The sequence below is a fragment of the Trachurus japonicus genome, chromosome 20, assembly GCF_045865225.1.
Source record: "Trachurus japonicus isolate A0001 chromosome 20, Traja_1.0".
NCBI lineage: Eukaryota > Metazoa > Chordata > Actinopteri > Carangiformes > Carangidae > Trachurus > Trachurus japonicus.
The window spans coordinates 11,183,654-11,199,483 of NC_140926.1; the positions used below are offsets into that span (position 1 = coordinate 11,183,654).

The 15,830-nt window shown below is 41.0% G+C and overlaps 1 protein-coding gene across 2 annotated transcripts in view; it reads left to right on the forward strand.

Annotated features, from left to right (window-relative positions):
• Positions 1–15,830, forward strand: part of cntnap2a (contactin associated protein 2a) — a 316,348-nt gene that overhangs the window by 133,688 nt on the left and 166,830 nt on the right. For both annotated transcript variants that reach the window (XM_085763401.1, XM_085763400.1), the window contains exon 3: positions 11,655–11,848. In XM_085763401.1, the coding sequence (XP_085619527.1) occupies positions 11,655–11,848 (194 nt within the window). The remainder of the gene's footprint in view (positions 1–11,654; positions 11,849–15,830) is intronic.

Sequence of the window (15,830 nt, forward strand, 5' to 3'; positions counted from 1 at the left end):
GGCTAACTTCAGTGCCTTCAGCCACAGGTAGACGGCTAGACGCCCTGTTGACACTGGTTAAAATAAAGAAGGCATGGAGTGAGGGAAACCAGAGAGCGTGTGGAGAAGCATAGAAAGGAGGTGTGGGAAGAGTGAAGGATGTGACAAGCAACAAAGAAGGGGTCTCTGAGGTGTGTGAATAGACTGAAATGGACATGGGGACAGTTGACGTTCAGACAACAGTGACAAGTGATGAACAACTTTAGGGTTGACAAATTGAGCCAGTGGTGTGTAACTGCTGAAATTTAGCTTCAAAAGAGCTCAGATTTTAAATCCTCTATCATCTCAAAAATGCATCTGAAATATTCATGTGGCTGCATTTTTATTATCTCCACTCTGGTTTGTTTTGACACGGCCCTCTTTCAGTTAATAGGTCAAGAGGTGATTTGTGCTTTAGTCAGACCCACAGAGGCGAACAATGAATACAATTTGCTTGTGAAGAAAGTGAAAGATGAATGGGTGAACTGATTCGTGTGTTTGAACATCCGTATGGGAATATGTGCGCGTGCATGTGCTCCCACATTGCTGTGCCGTGTAGACGTGGCCAAGCATGAGATTGGGCCACTAATCACAAACACGTGGCCACTGATCCTTACATTCCATTTTCTTTTCTCCTCTCTCTCTCTCTGTCTCTCTGTCTCTGCCCCTCTTTCCTCCACTCTTACTTGTCAGTCTACCCTCCATCACATCATTGTCTCCCCTTTTTTCCCCACTCCATCTCATTTTCCCTCCATACACTTTCTATTTTCTACAGTAACATTCTCAATCCCACACTCCATTCTCCCTGCCTGTCCTCTTTCTTTCTTTCTTCACAGACCTCATTATCTATTTTTTTTCTTCACTCACACTCTCACCCCGATGCACGCTTTTCCTAGTTTTTCCGAAGTTTTATAAAGTTACGCAGGATTCCTCCTCATTCGGATGAAGGGCATCAGAGTTCTGCAATACAAATGTGCTCTGACTTGCTGGTCAATTAACCAGATTCTCCCTCCCCTTTCATGCGTTGCTTTTCACTCTCTGTCATCTTGCAAAATTGTTTGATGTCTCTAGCTGTTGCAGTCATCCATCGATAATGGCAGTCCGCTCCTAATTAAATTACTCCGTCTCCATCCGCTCCCTTTACTCCATGACAGAAAGATGAAGTACCAGCAGAGGGTTAACCAGCTGTTTTTTTTTTTCTTCTGCATTTTTCACACGGACTAGAAGCTTAATTAATTAATGCATTCTGTTAATGTGGTTTTTGGTTTGAGAAGTGGAAACTTTGATAATCACACGCACACTCACATGTTCTCACACACATGTGTACATGAAAGCGAGCAGAGAGGCATTAAAGCATTTCAACTCGCATGCACATGCAGAGACAAACTCTGCCCACTCACTCTTGCACACTGACAGTAAGACAGAGGAAAGATGTTCTTGTTTGATGCTCTGATCTGCCTCTGTCACTTTTGTTTGTGTCTTGTCTGTCACCAGCTGCTTGACACCTGTCCACGATCACACCGTCTGAAGTGACTATGTAAACTCTGGTCTCTCCTTTGAACATCTCTCCCACTTTTGTCTTTCTTGAAATCTTTTATCTTTCTCTTTGTCTGCACTCTCGCACACAGTTTCACTTGTTTGATCCTGCTTTTGTTCGTGTATTGCCCGCTCTTGCGCCTTTGCTCCTGCTGTTTTTTTCTCCCGTGTTTGTTATTCTCCTCTACTAACATTTTCTACCATCAGTGCTGTTGAAGTTATTGACTTAGTCTGGCAGTTGAATGAAACCACATATTTTAGGATGTCGTGCTTGGCTTTAATCTTCACACGGATTCCCACCTAATGTCACATTTGCTTTCACATTCCAGCCCTCGGTGGAGTACCCACAGAGTACATAATATTTAAGTATATTTTCACATGAGCAGCATATCTTCACGTTTTCACCCCAGGAGCATACAGTTAAGTGAGCTCTGATCAGCAGCATATGAAAAGACAGGGAAGAGGGCGTCAACCAGTGTTCAACAAAAAAGTAAATTTTGACATTGGTATTTGGCCACAGATTTTCTCTCCATTAAGTTCCATTGGTGTTGGTGCACCTGGCATTCCCAATATGACTATGACACAGTTGTTATGCCAGTGAGAAATTGTACTGATAAAGTGATAAAAGCTGGTGTAGCACCTGTGTGTGCATCTATGTTTGTACACATTTGTGGTTGGTGTAGTTGTAATCAGTAGTGGTATCTGTTTGAATCCACTATAACACACTCCAGCTGTGCTACTACTACTACAATGCTGGGTTATCTATGTCATCACTGATAGCCCAGACCTTATTTCACAAGCTTGGAGAAACTCCAAACCTGTTGTTGGCCTTGGTTGGCTGCTTTAATCTCTGAAGGACATGCATGTGAAGCGTATAGGAACATGTTCACCAGGTAGCTTTCAGGGAATCTGATTTCTTACATGCTGCTCGCTTAAATATGCCAGCACTAGTGCCACAGAAACTGGGATGAGTTCAAGAAGTATGAGGATATATTTTAGAGTCATGAGATGGATATGGGAGCTTTGCACCTTCAGACAGATCCATTGCAGGATAATCTGATAAATTGCTAAAGTATATCATCAATACAGAGTATTTCCCCAGTGAGAAAATAAAATCAGATTCGATTTTCTGCTATTTTTAAGTTCATTAGAAGATGTTCGATCTCTCTGACTGGGTCGTGCTATTATTAATTAATCTGTTATTTTGCATTGACCCATTAACTGGTAAATAAAATGTTTGTTAACAATGGTGAAAATGCCCATTATCAGATGCTAAAATGACTCTTTAACTTGCTTTATTCTTGGTTGGTTGAAAGATGAAGAATATTTATCATTGTTTGTGAATATTTCATCAATCAAGTAACTGTCTGTGAACAATATCAGTTAATGCCTCAGCGAAAACTTCAAATATAAAGAACACACAGACACACACATATACACACACACATACAGTGCACACAGTCTAAGTGTCTATTATCCAGTGAAAGTGATTTGGTATCAGCAGTACTTTCAAGATTCTTATCAACTTCTGTGGAGAAAAATCTAGGTGGCAGTGCTCCTCTATTTTCTGTCTCTTTTGCTTTCGAGGCTTTATTCTCTCTGCATTCCTCTTGGATTGTACTTATTGTCCCTCCTTTATCCTGGGCTCTATCTCCTGATCTTTTTTCTCTTTGTTACTTGCCTTTCTCCTTTTCTTCGTATCTTCCTCAGAGGTGGTTTCTTTGACCTTCTCTGGTCCCCTGTTCTCTCGTCTTTCCTCCTCCTGCTCCTCCTCTCCTCCCCGAACATCTGTGTGTGTGACAAGCGAGAGAGCGGTGACAGTCCCCCGACAGTCCTCCCCTCCCCGTTCTCCTCCGGTTTTTCCCCCCTCTCCTTTCGTTGATGCTCCTCTCACTCTCTCACCCTCCATTCTCACCAGCCTCCTCCATCTCCACTTTATTCTGTCAACCTCTTCTCACTTCTCCCCTTTCTCCCTCCGGCTTTCACCTTTCACTGCACCTCTGTTCTAATATATATACATATATATATATATATATATATATATATATATATACATACACATACACATTCTCCAGCCCTCCCCCCACTCCATCCCACCTTGCCCCTCCTCTCCTCTCACCTCTCATCTGTTCTTTTTCCAGGTCTCTCCTTTCCTCTCCAATCTATGACAGCATTTGCCCATTTCACTTCTCTGGTCTCTTTTTCGGCTCCCCCTCATCCTTGATTTGTGTCCCTTGTTCCTCCTCTGACCTCTAACATCAAGCTCTCTAGCCCAAAGCTCTCTTCTCTCATTGCTTTTTTTTTTAAAGTCCATCTTTCTCGAATGCTTGCCATCACTTTCGCAATCTTTTGAACCTTTACATCTCTCAGGACTTTTCAATCTTTCTGCCTCTCTCCCGCTCCCATCTGTTCCTTCTGGTGACCCCGTAACCCTAACATGCCTCCTGCACCACCACCCCCCCTTCATCCCCCCTTCCCTAACCATCACCCTGTCCTTTTATTCACCCTTAAAGCCATGTTCAGACTTATAGGAGTTCTTCTTTAAAAAGACAGTTACCACATTCATTTCAGTGAGACTGTGCAGTGGACTTTCTTCCTTTACCAAAGTTAAAGTTTGTTGTGGCTGAACCTTTGACACAACACAATGCACAATACTATACTCACAATACATTATCTACAATAATGATGGTGTCACTAATTGATATATTGTGATGCAAGTTGCTTAGATGTGCTTGTTATTCAATACTTTTTAACTTCAAAAGTCACAATTGGGTATTGAACAACATGTTCCAACCAGTTCACCACTTTTTAGTGTCCTCTGGAAATACTTCCTGTGTTGTGTCGACTCGTCTTGCAGCACATGTGTTGTCAAATAGAAGGAATTTGCGGTGTATTTTTGTATTTGAATGAGTTCTTGAGTTTTCTCTTATTTGAATGAGTTGCAGAGTGTTGAGCTCTCAGGGCCACGGCAAAAATCCATGCGGTGCCAGAGAAAATAACGATTCTACGAAGATACCCGTCAGAGATTGTCGAGAACTAGAGACAGCATGAAATTTGACAGAGGTGGCAGCCACATAATTCTCCATGCAGGCATAACCCTGGTTCAGTCTCATTAGCAGCAGACGGCTGACCAGTTCACTCCTTGTCACGAGGCCTGTGTGTGTTTATGCCCAAGTGTGTGTGTTGATGTGTGAGAGTGAAAAACATGCTCTCTCCATTAGAGAAAATATAGCCTGGCTGTTGACACTGAACACTGAATAGTTAAAAGTGTTGGAGTGTGTGTTAGTGTGCAAAACATTGTATCTGGCAGCGTGTGAGTGTGTGTGTGGACTGTCAATGTTGCATAGTCTTTATAGTTTTTATTTGTGCCATGAGCATTGTAAAAAGAAGAAGAGGGCTGAGACTTTGAACCAGAGAGACTACAGCACCTCAGTGATTTGTTTTCGCCCTCTGTCCACACTGTCACCATATTCACTGTGTGAGTGTGTTCTTCATTACAAGTTTGTCGTCATTCATTTGATACAAGCCACCACAGTCATGAAGTAGTGACTTTGGTCAATCAAATTAGCAGGAAAGTCCTTTTAGAGCACCTGTTGGTTTAAGTTAAGATTATGATACTGTATCCATAACATACTGCAGGAAGTACAAACTCATAACATAATGCTGTAATTCTCATGTTTATTTTTGGATTGTTGAGAGGGAGGACCAGTTGATTGCTGCCATGATAACTTTCCAGAGATGTAAAATCCTCTCTGTCTGTATTATCAACTGTTGTGTCACCAATCTCAACACATTCAGACTGTGACAGTTTCTGCACAAGGCAAAAGGAAAGAAAACCCAGATGCACAGCTAGAACATGTTTTAAGTACCGTAATATATAATATTAATCTTTCAAGCAGCAAGTTCAAACAGAGGTAACATGTAATCAAAGGAGCAAAGTGCTGGATGGTTGAGGTTAGAAAGAACTGGAATGTAAAGGCAATCAGTTTAAGTGGGCTGGTACTATACTGTATTCTGCATGAAGAGTGTTAATAATATGGAATAGAAGTGAAAAAGTGAATTTGGGTATCAGGTCTCTGGGACTGAGAAGAAGGTTTTGGGGGGGGGGCAGGTAGGCTACAGTCCAGGTTGTTAAAAGGCAAATCTGTGAAATCAATTTTCAAGAAAGGTTTGGCTCCCAGATGAAAGTGAATTTGCTTGTTTTGAATGCCTGATTTCCCTGGCACCAGTGGTGTAAGCGGGGTCGGTGGGACATTAGCACTGCAGGGTACGTAATTGTAGATATTTATCATTAAGTGGCCTTGAACACAGCTTGCTTTCTGTTTCTTTGTGCACATTAGCAACCCCCCTAAAAAGTCCATTGTTGAAAGGGTTTTGACTTTGAAATCTCTTGGTTCATTGCTGTCATCGGATATGATTAACGGAAACACTTTGAGACAAGGAAGCTGCATGATGTGGCTCAACTTGACTTGTGCTGAGCTCTTTACAGCTATGGCCACATTCCATGTAAGTTCTTACTGCTCCTTTCTTACTTTCTTATGTCTTTTTTATTGTCCTGAACCCCTGCCTATGTTTTTTCCAATCTTTGCTTCTGTTCCATGTCATTTAAGCCACCTGCAGACTAACTCTCAGTTGATGGCACACCTTTTTCATTTTTGAATGGCTTTCATTTATCTCTCTTTCTCCCAAGTTTCTCATCCTTCTCCCTGTGCTCGCTCCTCTTCTTCCCCTTTTGACTTTTGTGCTCATCTATCACCTTCTTTACCATAACTACACTGCTCCCTTCCTGTCCTTTTTTTCATCCCATCCACATGTTATCTCATCTCTTCCCGCCCAATACTAGAGCTATAAAATGCTCTCTCATCACTCCCTCTACTGTTAAAACTCATCCATCTCTCTTACTCTCCCGCATTTCTGTCTTTCTGCCTCCTCTTCTTCACCACCACCACACACCTTCTCGTCATTCTTTCTGACACCCACCCTCCGATCTTGTTCAAAGTGTCACACTGCCTCAGTCATTGCCGGCTCAGCTCCCCTTCTTAATCTGTATTTTGTCCTGTCTGTTTACTTATCACCCTGCCCCTTCTGTAACCCTCCTCCCTCTTCCCACTTTTGATACAGAATTCCCCCTCCTCCCAAGGGAAATGGCTTTGCTGCGCGTTTTTTTTTTTTTGAGGTATTGACATTTCCACTTATATGGGCCTGGTTATCTGTCAACGGTGGGCTAGAGTGTAATGGGTCTGTAATTGGATAAGATATAGGATTTTTGTCAGGGGAAGGGAATACATCGCAAACTGCCTCGCCTCTATTTTATCATATGATATCATATAATCTCACATGGCTCCTTCTCTCATTATCTCCCGTTTTCTCACTTTGTCCCCATGTTTCTGTTCCCCCTCTTTCCCTGTCATTTTTAAATCAGTCACTCTCCTTCACTTGTGCTTTCAGCCCGTCACTTTCTTATCTGTATTTATGTCCCTTTAGAAAAAAAATCCATCACAGAGAATCAAGGAAGACGACCGTGACACGGCCAGTTCGCAGTCCATCCACCACCCACTCTTCCTGATAATCATTTCACTGTCACGTTCTGTCACAGGCTCAGCTGTTTGGCACCCCTGTGTGCATTTTACTTGTATGCCTTGTATAAGAAATATGAGTGTGTGCGTGTGTGTGTGTGTACAACAGCATACATTTAGTACGATTTTGGCAGTTCTCTCTCTTATTTTTCAGATGAAATTCAGGTCAGTGGGATCCTGTCCAACATTTTTCTTTCCCTCCTGTCTAGCAATTGCCTTGGTCTTTTGTTTCCACACCATTTAACCTGAGGCTCATTTAACCCGCAAGGTCCAGGGGAGTTTGGCCCTGCCTCAGGTAGACACCTGGAGGGGCAAAGGGGGGCAACTTTTGGAGGGCACATGAGAATTTGTCTGGCAATGAAGCCAGGGCCAGGAGGTTCCAGGCTAGCACAAAGGTTCTGATTGCCACTGAGTGGATTATGAAACAAACACAGCCATCTATTCCAACCAACACTGCAGCCATGGGAAAATGGTGCTGAAACGTTTTCCTTCGATGTTTTCAGAGATAGTTATTTTCTTTAGGTGCACCTCCCCCTGTATAGGAGGACATAAACTTTCAACATCGGGACTTTTTTTTTTGTTTGTTTGTTTGTTTTTTTTAAAACCATCAAGCTGTATGCAAAAAAGATACTAGGAGGCCAAACAATATCATCTCTAATCCCAAACCCAAAGACAGTTCCCTTCATAGCTTCATCGTGAAGCCCTGGTATTTCTGACTACATCTGATTGTAGCACCAACAGTTGTACGTCTTTGGGCCATATGCATGGCATATGGTAGATATTGTTTTGTCCTCACACATTGTTGGGCCCAACCCAAGAATGTTTCACGGGACACCAGAAAAAGTGGTACAAGTTTTTCTGCTTGCTTTATCTAATGAGTTTGATGTCACAAATTTGATGTACATCTATAACGTACATAACGCATATATTATATGGGTGCACATTTCATGCTAACATTTGAGCATGGTTGCACCAGTGTATAACAACCCAAGGCAAATCTTCTCAAGTTGTGCTGGACACGCTACTGGCACAGTTGTAACGGTAACCTTGTAGTTTTTGCAAAGAAAGGTTCAGTCACATGAACATGCCCTTGATGCAGTGAAAGAAGTTTTCTTCATTATAAAATCTTGCTGGGAAAGCCTTGAATCCACAGATGAGAAGGGAACTTCACAGATGACCCAATGTCCATTGTTCCTCTCTGAGCAACCCATCTCAATGAAAGTCTGATGCCTCAACCATTATCTTGCACTGAACATCATGTGCAAAGCATTAAAGTATTTCATTCTGCACTGACTCTGACATCCAATTGTCTCTCCTGAGCAGCCACTCGCAAGCTGCTCATGAGTTGCCATAATACTCTGTCACGATGACACCGGCCTCTCAGAGGTAGCTCTTCATGGGCTAAAAAAAATTGATTGTCCTGAAAGCGAGCTTAAGAACCATCCTGGCAGTGTTTTGTTCTTTTACCACAATATCAGCCGGCAGAGCATTGATTGGTGTGCTCGTTAATGCTGCAATCTTCTTCAGAGCCTCAAGATGAAAACATGATTTTTCATGCTCTCTCCATTTTTCCAGGTCTTTTCGCCAATTTGAAAAGCCTCCTTTTCACAAATTTGGTGACAGCGCTCATCTGGTCCTCCATTAATTAGCTCCTTTGCTACAGCAGAGCAACAAGTGAAGCACAAGGTTTTATCCATCATCCAACATAATGAAGTCATTTCCACCATTGAAAACATTTGGGAAAACAGGAAGAAATACACAAATATAAGATATCCACCCTTTCTTTTTTTCAATTATCTTTTTGGTTCACATGTTCATTCACATAACAATTCAAAATATTCACCCTTTCTACTCATCGTCTCCTGCCGCAGCCTTGGCACAAGTAATTTACTGTACCCTGTTGATGTACCATCATCAGTCTCATTTTAACCACTGAAAGCAACGCTCTGCACCTGTTTAAATGAGACACTGGAGCTAATGTTTGATATACAGTACTACTTTGCTAACAATTATTAATGTTAGAGCTTAGTGAACCTGTGTATCTTTGCACCCTCAGTGTCTGAACTCAGTCAGTCACCAGTAGACCCAATTAATGTTTCACTGCCACTTGCCAATTTCCATTGGCCTCTACAACGGCTGCCCTCAGCTTATCCAGCACTCGACAGTAGGACATGACAGCACTGGTTTAGCATAGTTATCATGTTGTTGTTGTTTTATCAACTTTATGACTACCATACTAAAAGGCTTTGCGAGAATTAAGTCTGACACCCTCTCACTTCTAAAGACAAGAAGTCATCAATCACAGAGGTTTGTAGTTGTTGTGGAAATCTTTCGCAGTTTGTTGTTCGTGAATAATGAATTAGAGGCTTCTGCCGGCCGACAAGTTTTTATTTCCTTGCAAGGAAAGGCCAGTCTTCATCCAAGCAGTGATGGTGAAGGAAAGACCCTGAGTGTGGGAGACCTAAACATTTATACCTGAGGAACGCCCCCCATGGTACAGTATGTTCCACATCATGGAGCCCTGCCCCACCCCTGTAGGGGTGATAGTATTATGCAAATTCGAGTCCTAGTTACAGTACATCACTGGAAGACTGAGGAAACAGTTCATAAAACCACATGGATTTCAACCTAGGGAGCCTGCACATTACAGATTGTTTTTGTCAATTCTCACATTTTGGGGGCCGGAAGGCAAACCAAACACCCAAATATATGTTAAAGAGCCTTAAAAAAGTGATATTTCCATAATATGTCCCCTTCAAACTGGTCTGGTGTTTGGATGGCTTAAAAGGCTGCCAAGGTTAGTTTTGTAAAACTTTATTTGCAAACACTCTTTCATGTACAGTACGCACAAATCTTTTTTTAGCGACGTATGCAAATGAATTTCTTCTACAGTAAAGCCTTCCTTTCTCTCATTTCTTTCTATTTGTCTTTTTCTCTTATTTCTTCTTCCCTCTTGTCAGGTGCATAGACCACAGGATCAAGTGTGTGCATGAATGCATGGATGTGTCTCAACTCAATTGAAAGCCCTCTCCAAAGTCATGTAACTGCAACTTCGTGACATTTCATAAGATTCTGAAACGGTGACAGACCGCTGCTCCAGAATGTAAACAGCGGAAACGCTGCTTGCATACCAGTATTAAAAAGGAATCCATCCTGAAAAATCAAACATGCAAATTACATTTCTCTTGAAGTTGAAGTGTCTTCGTTGTTGGAGAGTGAATAATTATGATACTAAATAACAGTGTATTTGCTATTCTTGTGAAACACCTTTGTAGTCAGCTGGCTCTAGCCCTGTATCCACAGCTTTTAATAAAACATTACCTCTCCCACTCTATTTCTATGTCTGTCTTGGAGCAGATGTCTGGGCCGCTCTCTGCTGGACATTGACCATTAATAACAGGACAGACTACAGTATAACCTTGTAACACATTCTCTTTATGAAATGTCATTATGGTGGTACCATGCTGCTTCTCTGCCTGTCTTTGACTCAAGAGCTGCTCTGCCCTGAACATTGGTAACCCAGTGTGTATGAGCAACACACAGCTTTTGAAAATACAAATAAAAAACTACATGTTATTTTTTATTTATCCAAAGACCAAGTCATTCTAGTATAAAATTATGATTCTGATGACACACCAGTGATGGGAATCACAGAGAAACGATACAATACTATCACAATACATTATTGATAAGATCATGATGTAGCTATTTTGTGATACATCATGATATCATTGTAAGTGAAGAAGAATACTCCTAAAAAGGCAAATTGGGGGAATTGTATATTTATTCACTGAATTGTGGTGCAGGTTGCATAGAATTTGACAAGTGAGATGAAACTGTGTGCAACAAATTGCAGCGTCTTGGCTTATCGCCTCTTTTGCACTTCTACCACACATCAGTATTCAGACTTACAGACTGCTGTCTCTCTCTCAGTCACCTTCCAACTATGATTCACATGTGTGTCTCAGTGTGTGAGAGTGAAATACCTGCTCTGTCCATACGAGGAAACACAGCCTGGCTGTTGAAACAGAGTAGTTTGAGAGTGTGTGTGTGTGTGTGTTTGTGCGCTTGCTGTCGTATCTGGTCTGTCAGTGTGTGTATGTAGTCTTTATCGATTTTATTTGTGCCATGAGCACGTTGTAAAAGCAGAAGTGGGCCCAGACGTTCGTCTTGAAAGATGACAGACCTCTGTGATTTGTTTTCTCCTGCTGTCCGCACTGTCTAATATATTCCCCCTGTGAGCTGTTTCTTCTCTACCACCATGTCCATTCATTTGATAGGCATCTTGAAGTAGCAACTCTGGTACAGTAGGTCAAATTAGCAGGAGAACTCTAAATCATCTGCATATTTTAACATAAAAAGCAGTGATATGTGGTGTCAGAGTATCAATAATTTATTGCAAAAGACATTCCCATATTGATATTTTGTCCCACCTCTACTATACACAGTAAAATCCGTAGAAGATATTTGAAGACTAGACAACCCTTGACTTGCCACTCATTATAAAATGTCCTTAACTCTCAGGTGCCGGTGGATGGTCCCCCCTTGACAGTGACCATTACCAGTGGCTCCAGGTGGACCTGGGTTCCAGGAAGCAGGTCAGCGCCATAGCAACGCAGGGTCGCTACAGCAGCTCTGATTGGACAACACGGTACCGACTGCTCTACAGTGACACAGGGAGGAACTGGAAACCATATCACCAAGATGGCAACATTTGGGTGAGTGGATAAGAAACATTTTATCTATAGTGTGTGCGTTTGTGCGTGTGTCCGTGCGTGCATAGGCATGCGTGTACGGCCACAGGCAGTTAGAAAGTGAACAGACAGCAGGACCATCCATAACAGAGCTCAATAGTTGGCCTTGTAATTTAAATTCAAATTCATTTGGGGTTAAAATTGTGGCTAATGATATCCAGGACAGTTTTCATACACTATTCTTGAAAATATCTGGTCCTATAATGATTTTGTATTGTTTCTCTGTTAATTGTTTGCAGTGCAAAATGAATATATGATTGAAAAGGTAGGCGTTAATAGGATTGGTCAAAGGGGAAATACTTTCATGATGACAAAGGAGGAAATTAGATGACTCTCTGCTGTTAATACAAGATATATTTTCTTGTCATTATCATGAAAATGTGAAGGCTTCCTTTCACCCTAAGATAACCCAGAGCAGAAAACCTTGTGTGGGAGGAAAGCTCTCAGAGTGCCACAGTGGTGCCCATAAATATTCATCAATTAATTAGCTCGGTTTTAAGCAAATGTATCATCCCAGCCACAGACCTTATTCAAGCACTGATGGGCTCTAGGTGGAAAATACAGTGTAAGAACAGCGTTTGGAAATGAACCACTATTTCTTTATTCTTTGACATTACGTGGATCATTTCTTTCTGGCTATATCATCTATGTCTCTTATCGAAGAAAGAAAAAATCTCATGGTCCCAAATCACCAGCTAATGTGTTAATGGACCAAACTAGTCACTGTCTCTGTTTAGTGGAGGGCTACACATAATAATGGATGGGCATTCAGCTAGAGGAGAGTGAGGCAAGTAGATAAACCAAATAGTAGACCTGGAGGGAAAAGGGAAGGGCTGTTTGCTTGTTTATATCCTTCAGTGAAGTCAGACAGGGATTTTTTTTCTTCCAGTCCAACTGATTCTCATCTGCATGAAGTATCTGGGTCGTAAGAGCATAAACATTAAAACATTGTTAACCCTAATGGATTCTTAGATCATTATCACCTGTAGACGGCCATCAGGTCAAAGTACTTAGGTAAAGTTTACTGATCGAGTGGTCAGGGACAACACATGCTAATTAGCATGTTGCAAATGGGTCCGATTTAACAAAAGGAAGAAAAAGAATGTTGTATAAGAGTCAAAAATAAATCAAGAGATTGTTGCATCAAAGTAACTTTCAATTATACTGTTCTAACTTTGGAGAATATATTCATTTATTACTTTTCTCAGTATCTTTCTGTGAGTTCAATGTGAAGAACCCTGAAATAAAGTATAATACAAACTCTCATGATCAGGAGGTTACTGAATCTGAATGCCCCTTTGATTGAATGCCAAACTGTTTTTTATTCAGCTTAAGAAACATGTTCTGCTTTTTAAGCAACAAAAAAACAAACACTTTAATGCTTTCTTAGATGACATTACAACACATTCAGATTGTTGGTCACAACACAACAATTTTCTATGTTGTTATCTATGTTGTTATTTGTATCCTTCCCACTTAATCACAGAGTTTCAGTGTACTTTAATTTAGAGTTTCCTCTCCTGTGAAACATTTCTGTTTTTCATGCTGCTATGTTTAGTTTACCAAATTAGATTCAGAGAAACTCACATACACTGGCAGCCAGTTTTCATCAGCTTCTGTAACTGGTTCTTTTCTTCCCTTTTGACCTCCTCTCTCGAGCTTGGAAAATAATCCATCAATATTTCTAATTCGCAGTCTAATCAAGCATCTTCCAAAACCCTGGGGATATTAATTTTTATTAGCCTTTGACATCACTACAGTAAGTGCTGTAAACAAAGACTGACAACAAGAACAAACAAAACTCTTGTATAGTAAGTGGTGTACATCGAGTGACTGCTTTCTTGCTTATGGCATTACAGTAAATGTGGATGGAGCCTGATGCCTTTGTTCTCAATAGCTCATCTGTTGGGCTTGATATATATCCCTTGCACGTACAGTAGTGAGATACTCTAATCTTCACATTCAAGATGGGTTAGGCATAAATCTAGCAAAGGACAAAAAAACTGCTCTGCAGCTCTCCCCTCACAGGCTTATTCACATGTTTCATACATGGATGCAAGATGAGCAACAGCTGCAAGCCTCTGGCTACGATTAGCAGAGGGATAAACTATTGGCAACATCAAACATATAGCCATTCATCGCCTGCTTTCACAGTAAATCTGCCAACACAAGCAACCTGTAGCAGAAGTTAGCAAGCTGCCACATGTCCAGGAGAAGTCCAGCAAGTTTTCTCCATTTCTGAAACACCTGATGATTTCCTGATATGCTGAGTGAGGACTATCAGTCCTTCAGACTTTATTCCTGAAATACAGTTGCTCCATCACAAAACTATTAGTTCTTTGTTTTCAAACTCACAATGAGTACGGTGTTTTTTGTTTTTTTTATTAGGTTGTTTTTTTGCATGTACTAATTTTCATTTGTGGATATTTAGCTCTGCATTAATCCCCAAATAGCTTGGTCATTATTTTGTCTTTTCAGACTGTTTGGACTTGTGGTGACAAATATGGATCTTTTACAGCTGAAAGTAAATTAAGCTGTAGTTTTTGTGTGCTGCACCATAATTGTTTGCCGATTATTATTTATTCAGAAGTGTTTTCCTTCTGCCATTAACCCTGATTCATTGCCTCTAATATTTCTGCAAATACTCCAAAACACATTCATCTCTCAGGCGTTTTTGTAACTATTGCAGACTTTTTTTTTCAGTTTTGCCTAGATGTATGACATATATATTGCTCTTTAATTTATCGCCAGTGTAATTCAAAATATTGCTTATGTAAACAAATACAGAGCCAATAATTTTAAACTGGGCATATACCATCAATAACCCTTAGTGCAGTAACAAGAAAAACTGGAACCATTTGTTTCTCTCTGTCTCTTATGTTATTTAGAAGAAGCTTTGGGATACAAGCAATCTGCATGAGTGCACACACACATGCATGCACATGTTTTGGGAATAAAGTCCTCATTAATGCGGTGCACAGTCAACTGAAGAGGAAATAATTTACTGAATTAATTTATGAAGTAATATGACCAGTCTAATATCACAAGCAGTGACATCTCAATTCAATGGATTTCCAGTCTCCATTTCAGAGGAATACAACAGAACCACAACTGGGTTTAAATGAAGAGATTAATGAACTAAACTACTAACTAAAGGTGAATGTGAGGTTTGATAACCAAGATGAAAATAGTCAGAAAGAGAACAGAGATTTTTTTTGCTCTCCAGTTTGCCTGTTGGCCAACCTGTTGTTGACCCTGGTTGTTCGTCTCTGTGATGTGCTGAGACTGAATCTGATAGTCTGATGTAGGGAAAGGTAAGAAAGATTTGGAAAATTTGGGTGCATAACTCTTCATGCCCTTAATATGAACTTCTTTAATGGCTTGTTGTGACTGATGCCAGACCAGGTATATCTGCTAGACACAAATACTTTTACCGGTACTTAAAGGTGCTTATTACTAAACTGTGCCTCTGGACAAGTTTAAACCTGTGTATCGGGTGTCTGCGTGTGTCCATTTGTTTGGAAGTGGTGATAATATTGGAGCTATCGATGCTATTGATCAAAGGGATGAGTGGGGATGGTAGGGTGCTAAAGCCAACTTACTGTTTCTCTCTCTTCATCTTGCACTCTTGCTCTCTCTCTTTCTCACAGACACACACACACACAGACACACACACACACACACACACACACACACTGCTTTCATCAGCCCTGGTTTCAGTCCATTCAATCACACTTGACTCAGTCCCATTCACCCCTGGATGAGGTTCGCACAGTGATCCCCAGAGAGGAAACCACCTGTCCTCTGCTCTTATGCATGAAGCTCCTATTTGGGAAATCTTTTGCCACAAATCACCACCTGCCATTACTCCACACTGATGATTTAACTCTTTGACTGCTGCACTGAGTAAAACACTTTCAGTTAAATCAAGTATGTTGATTCTAGC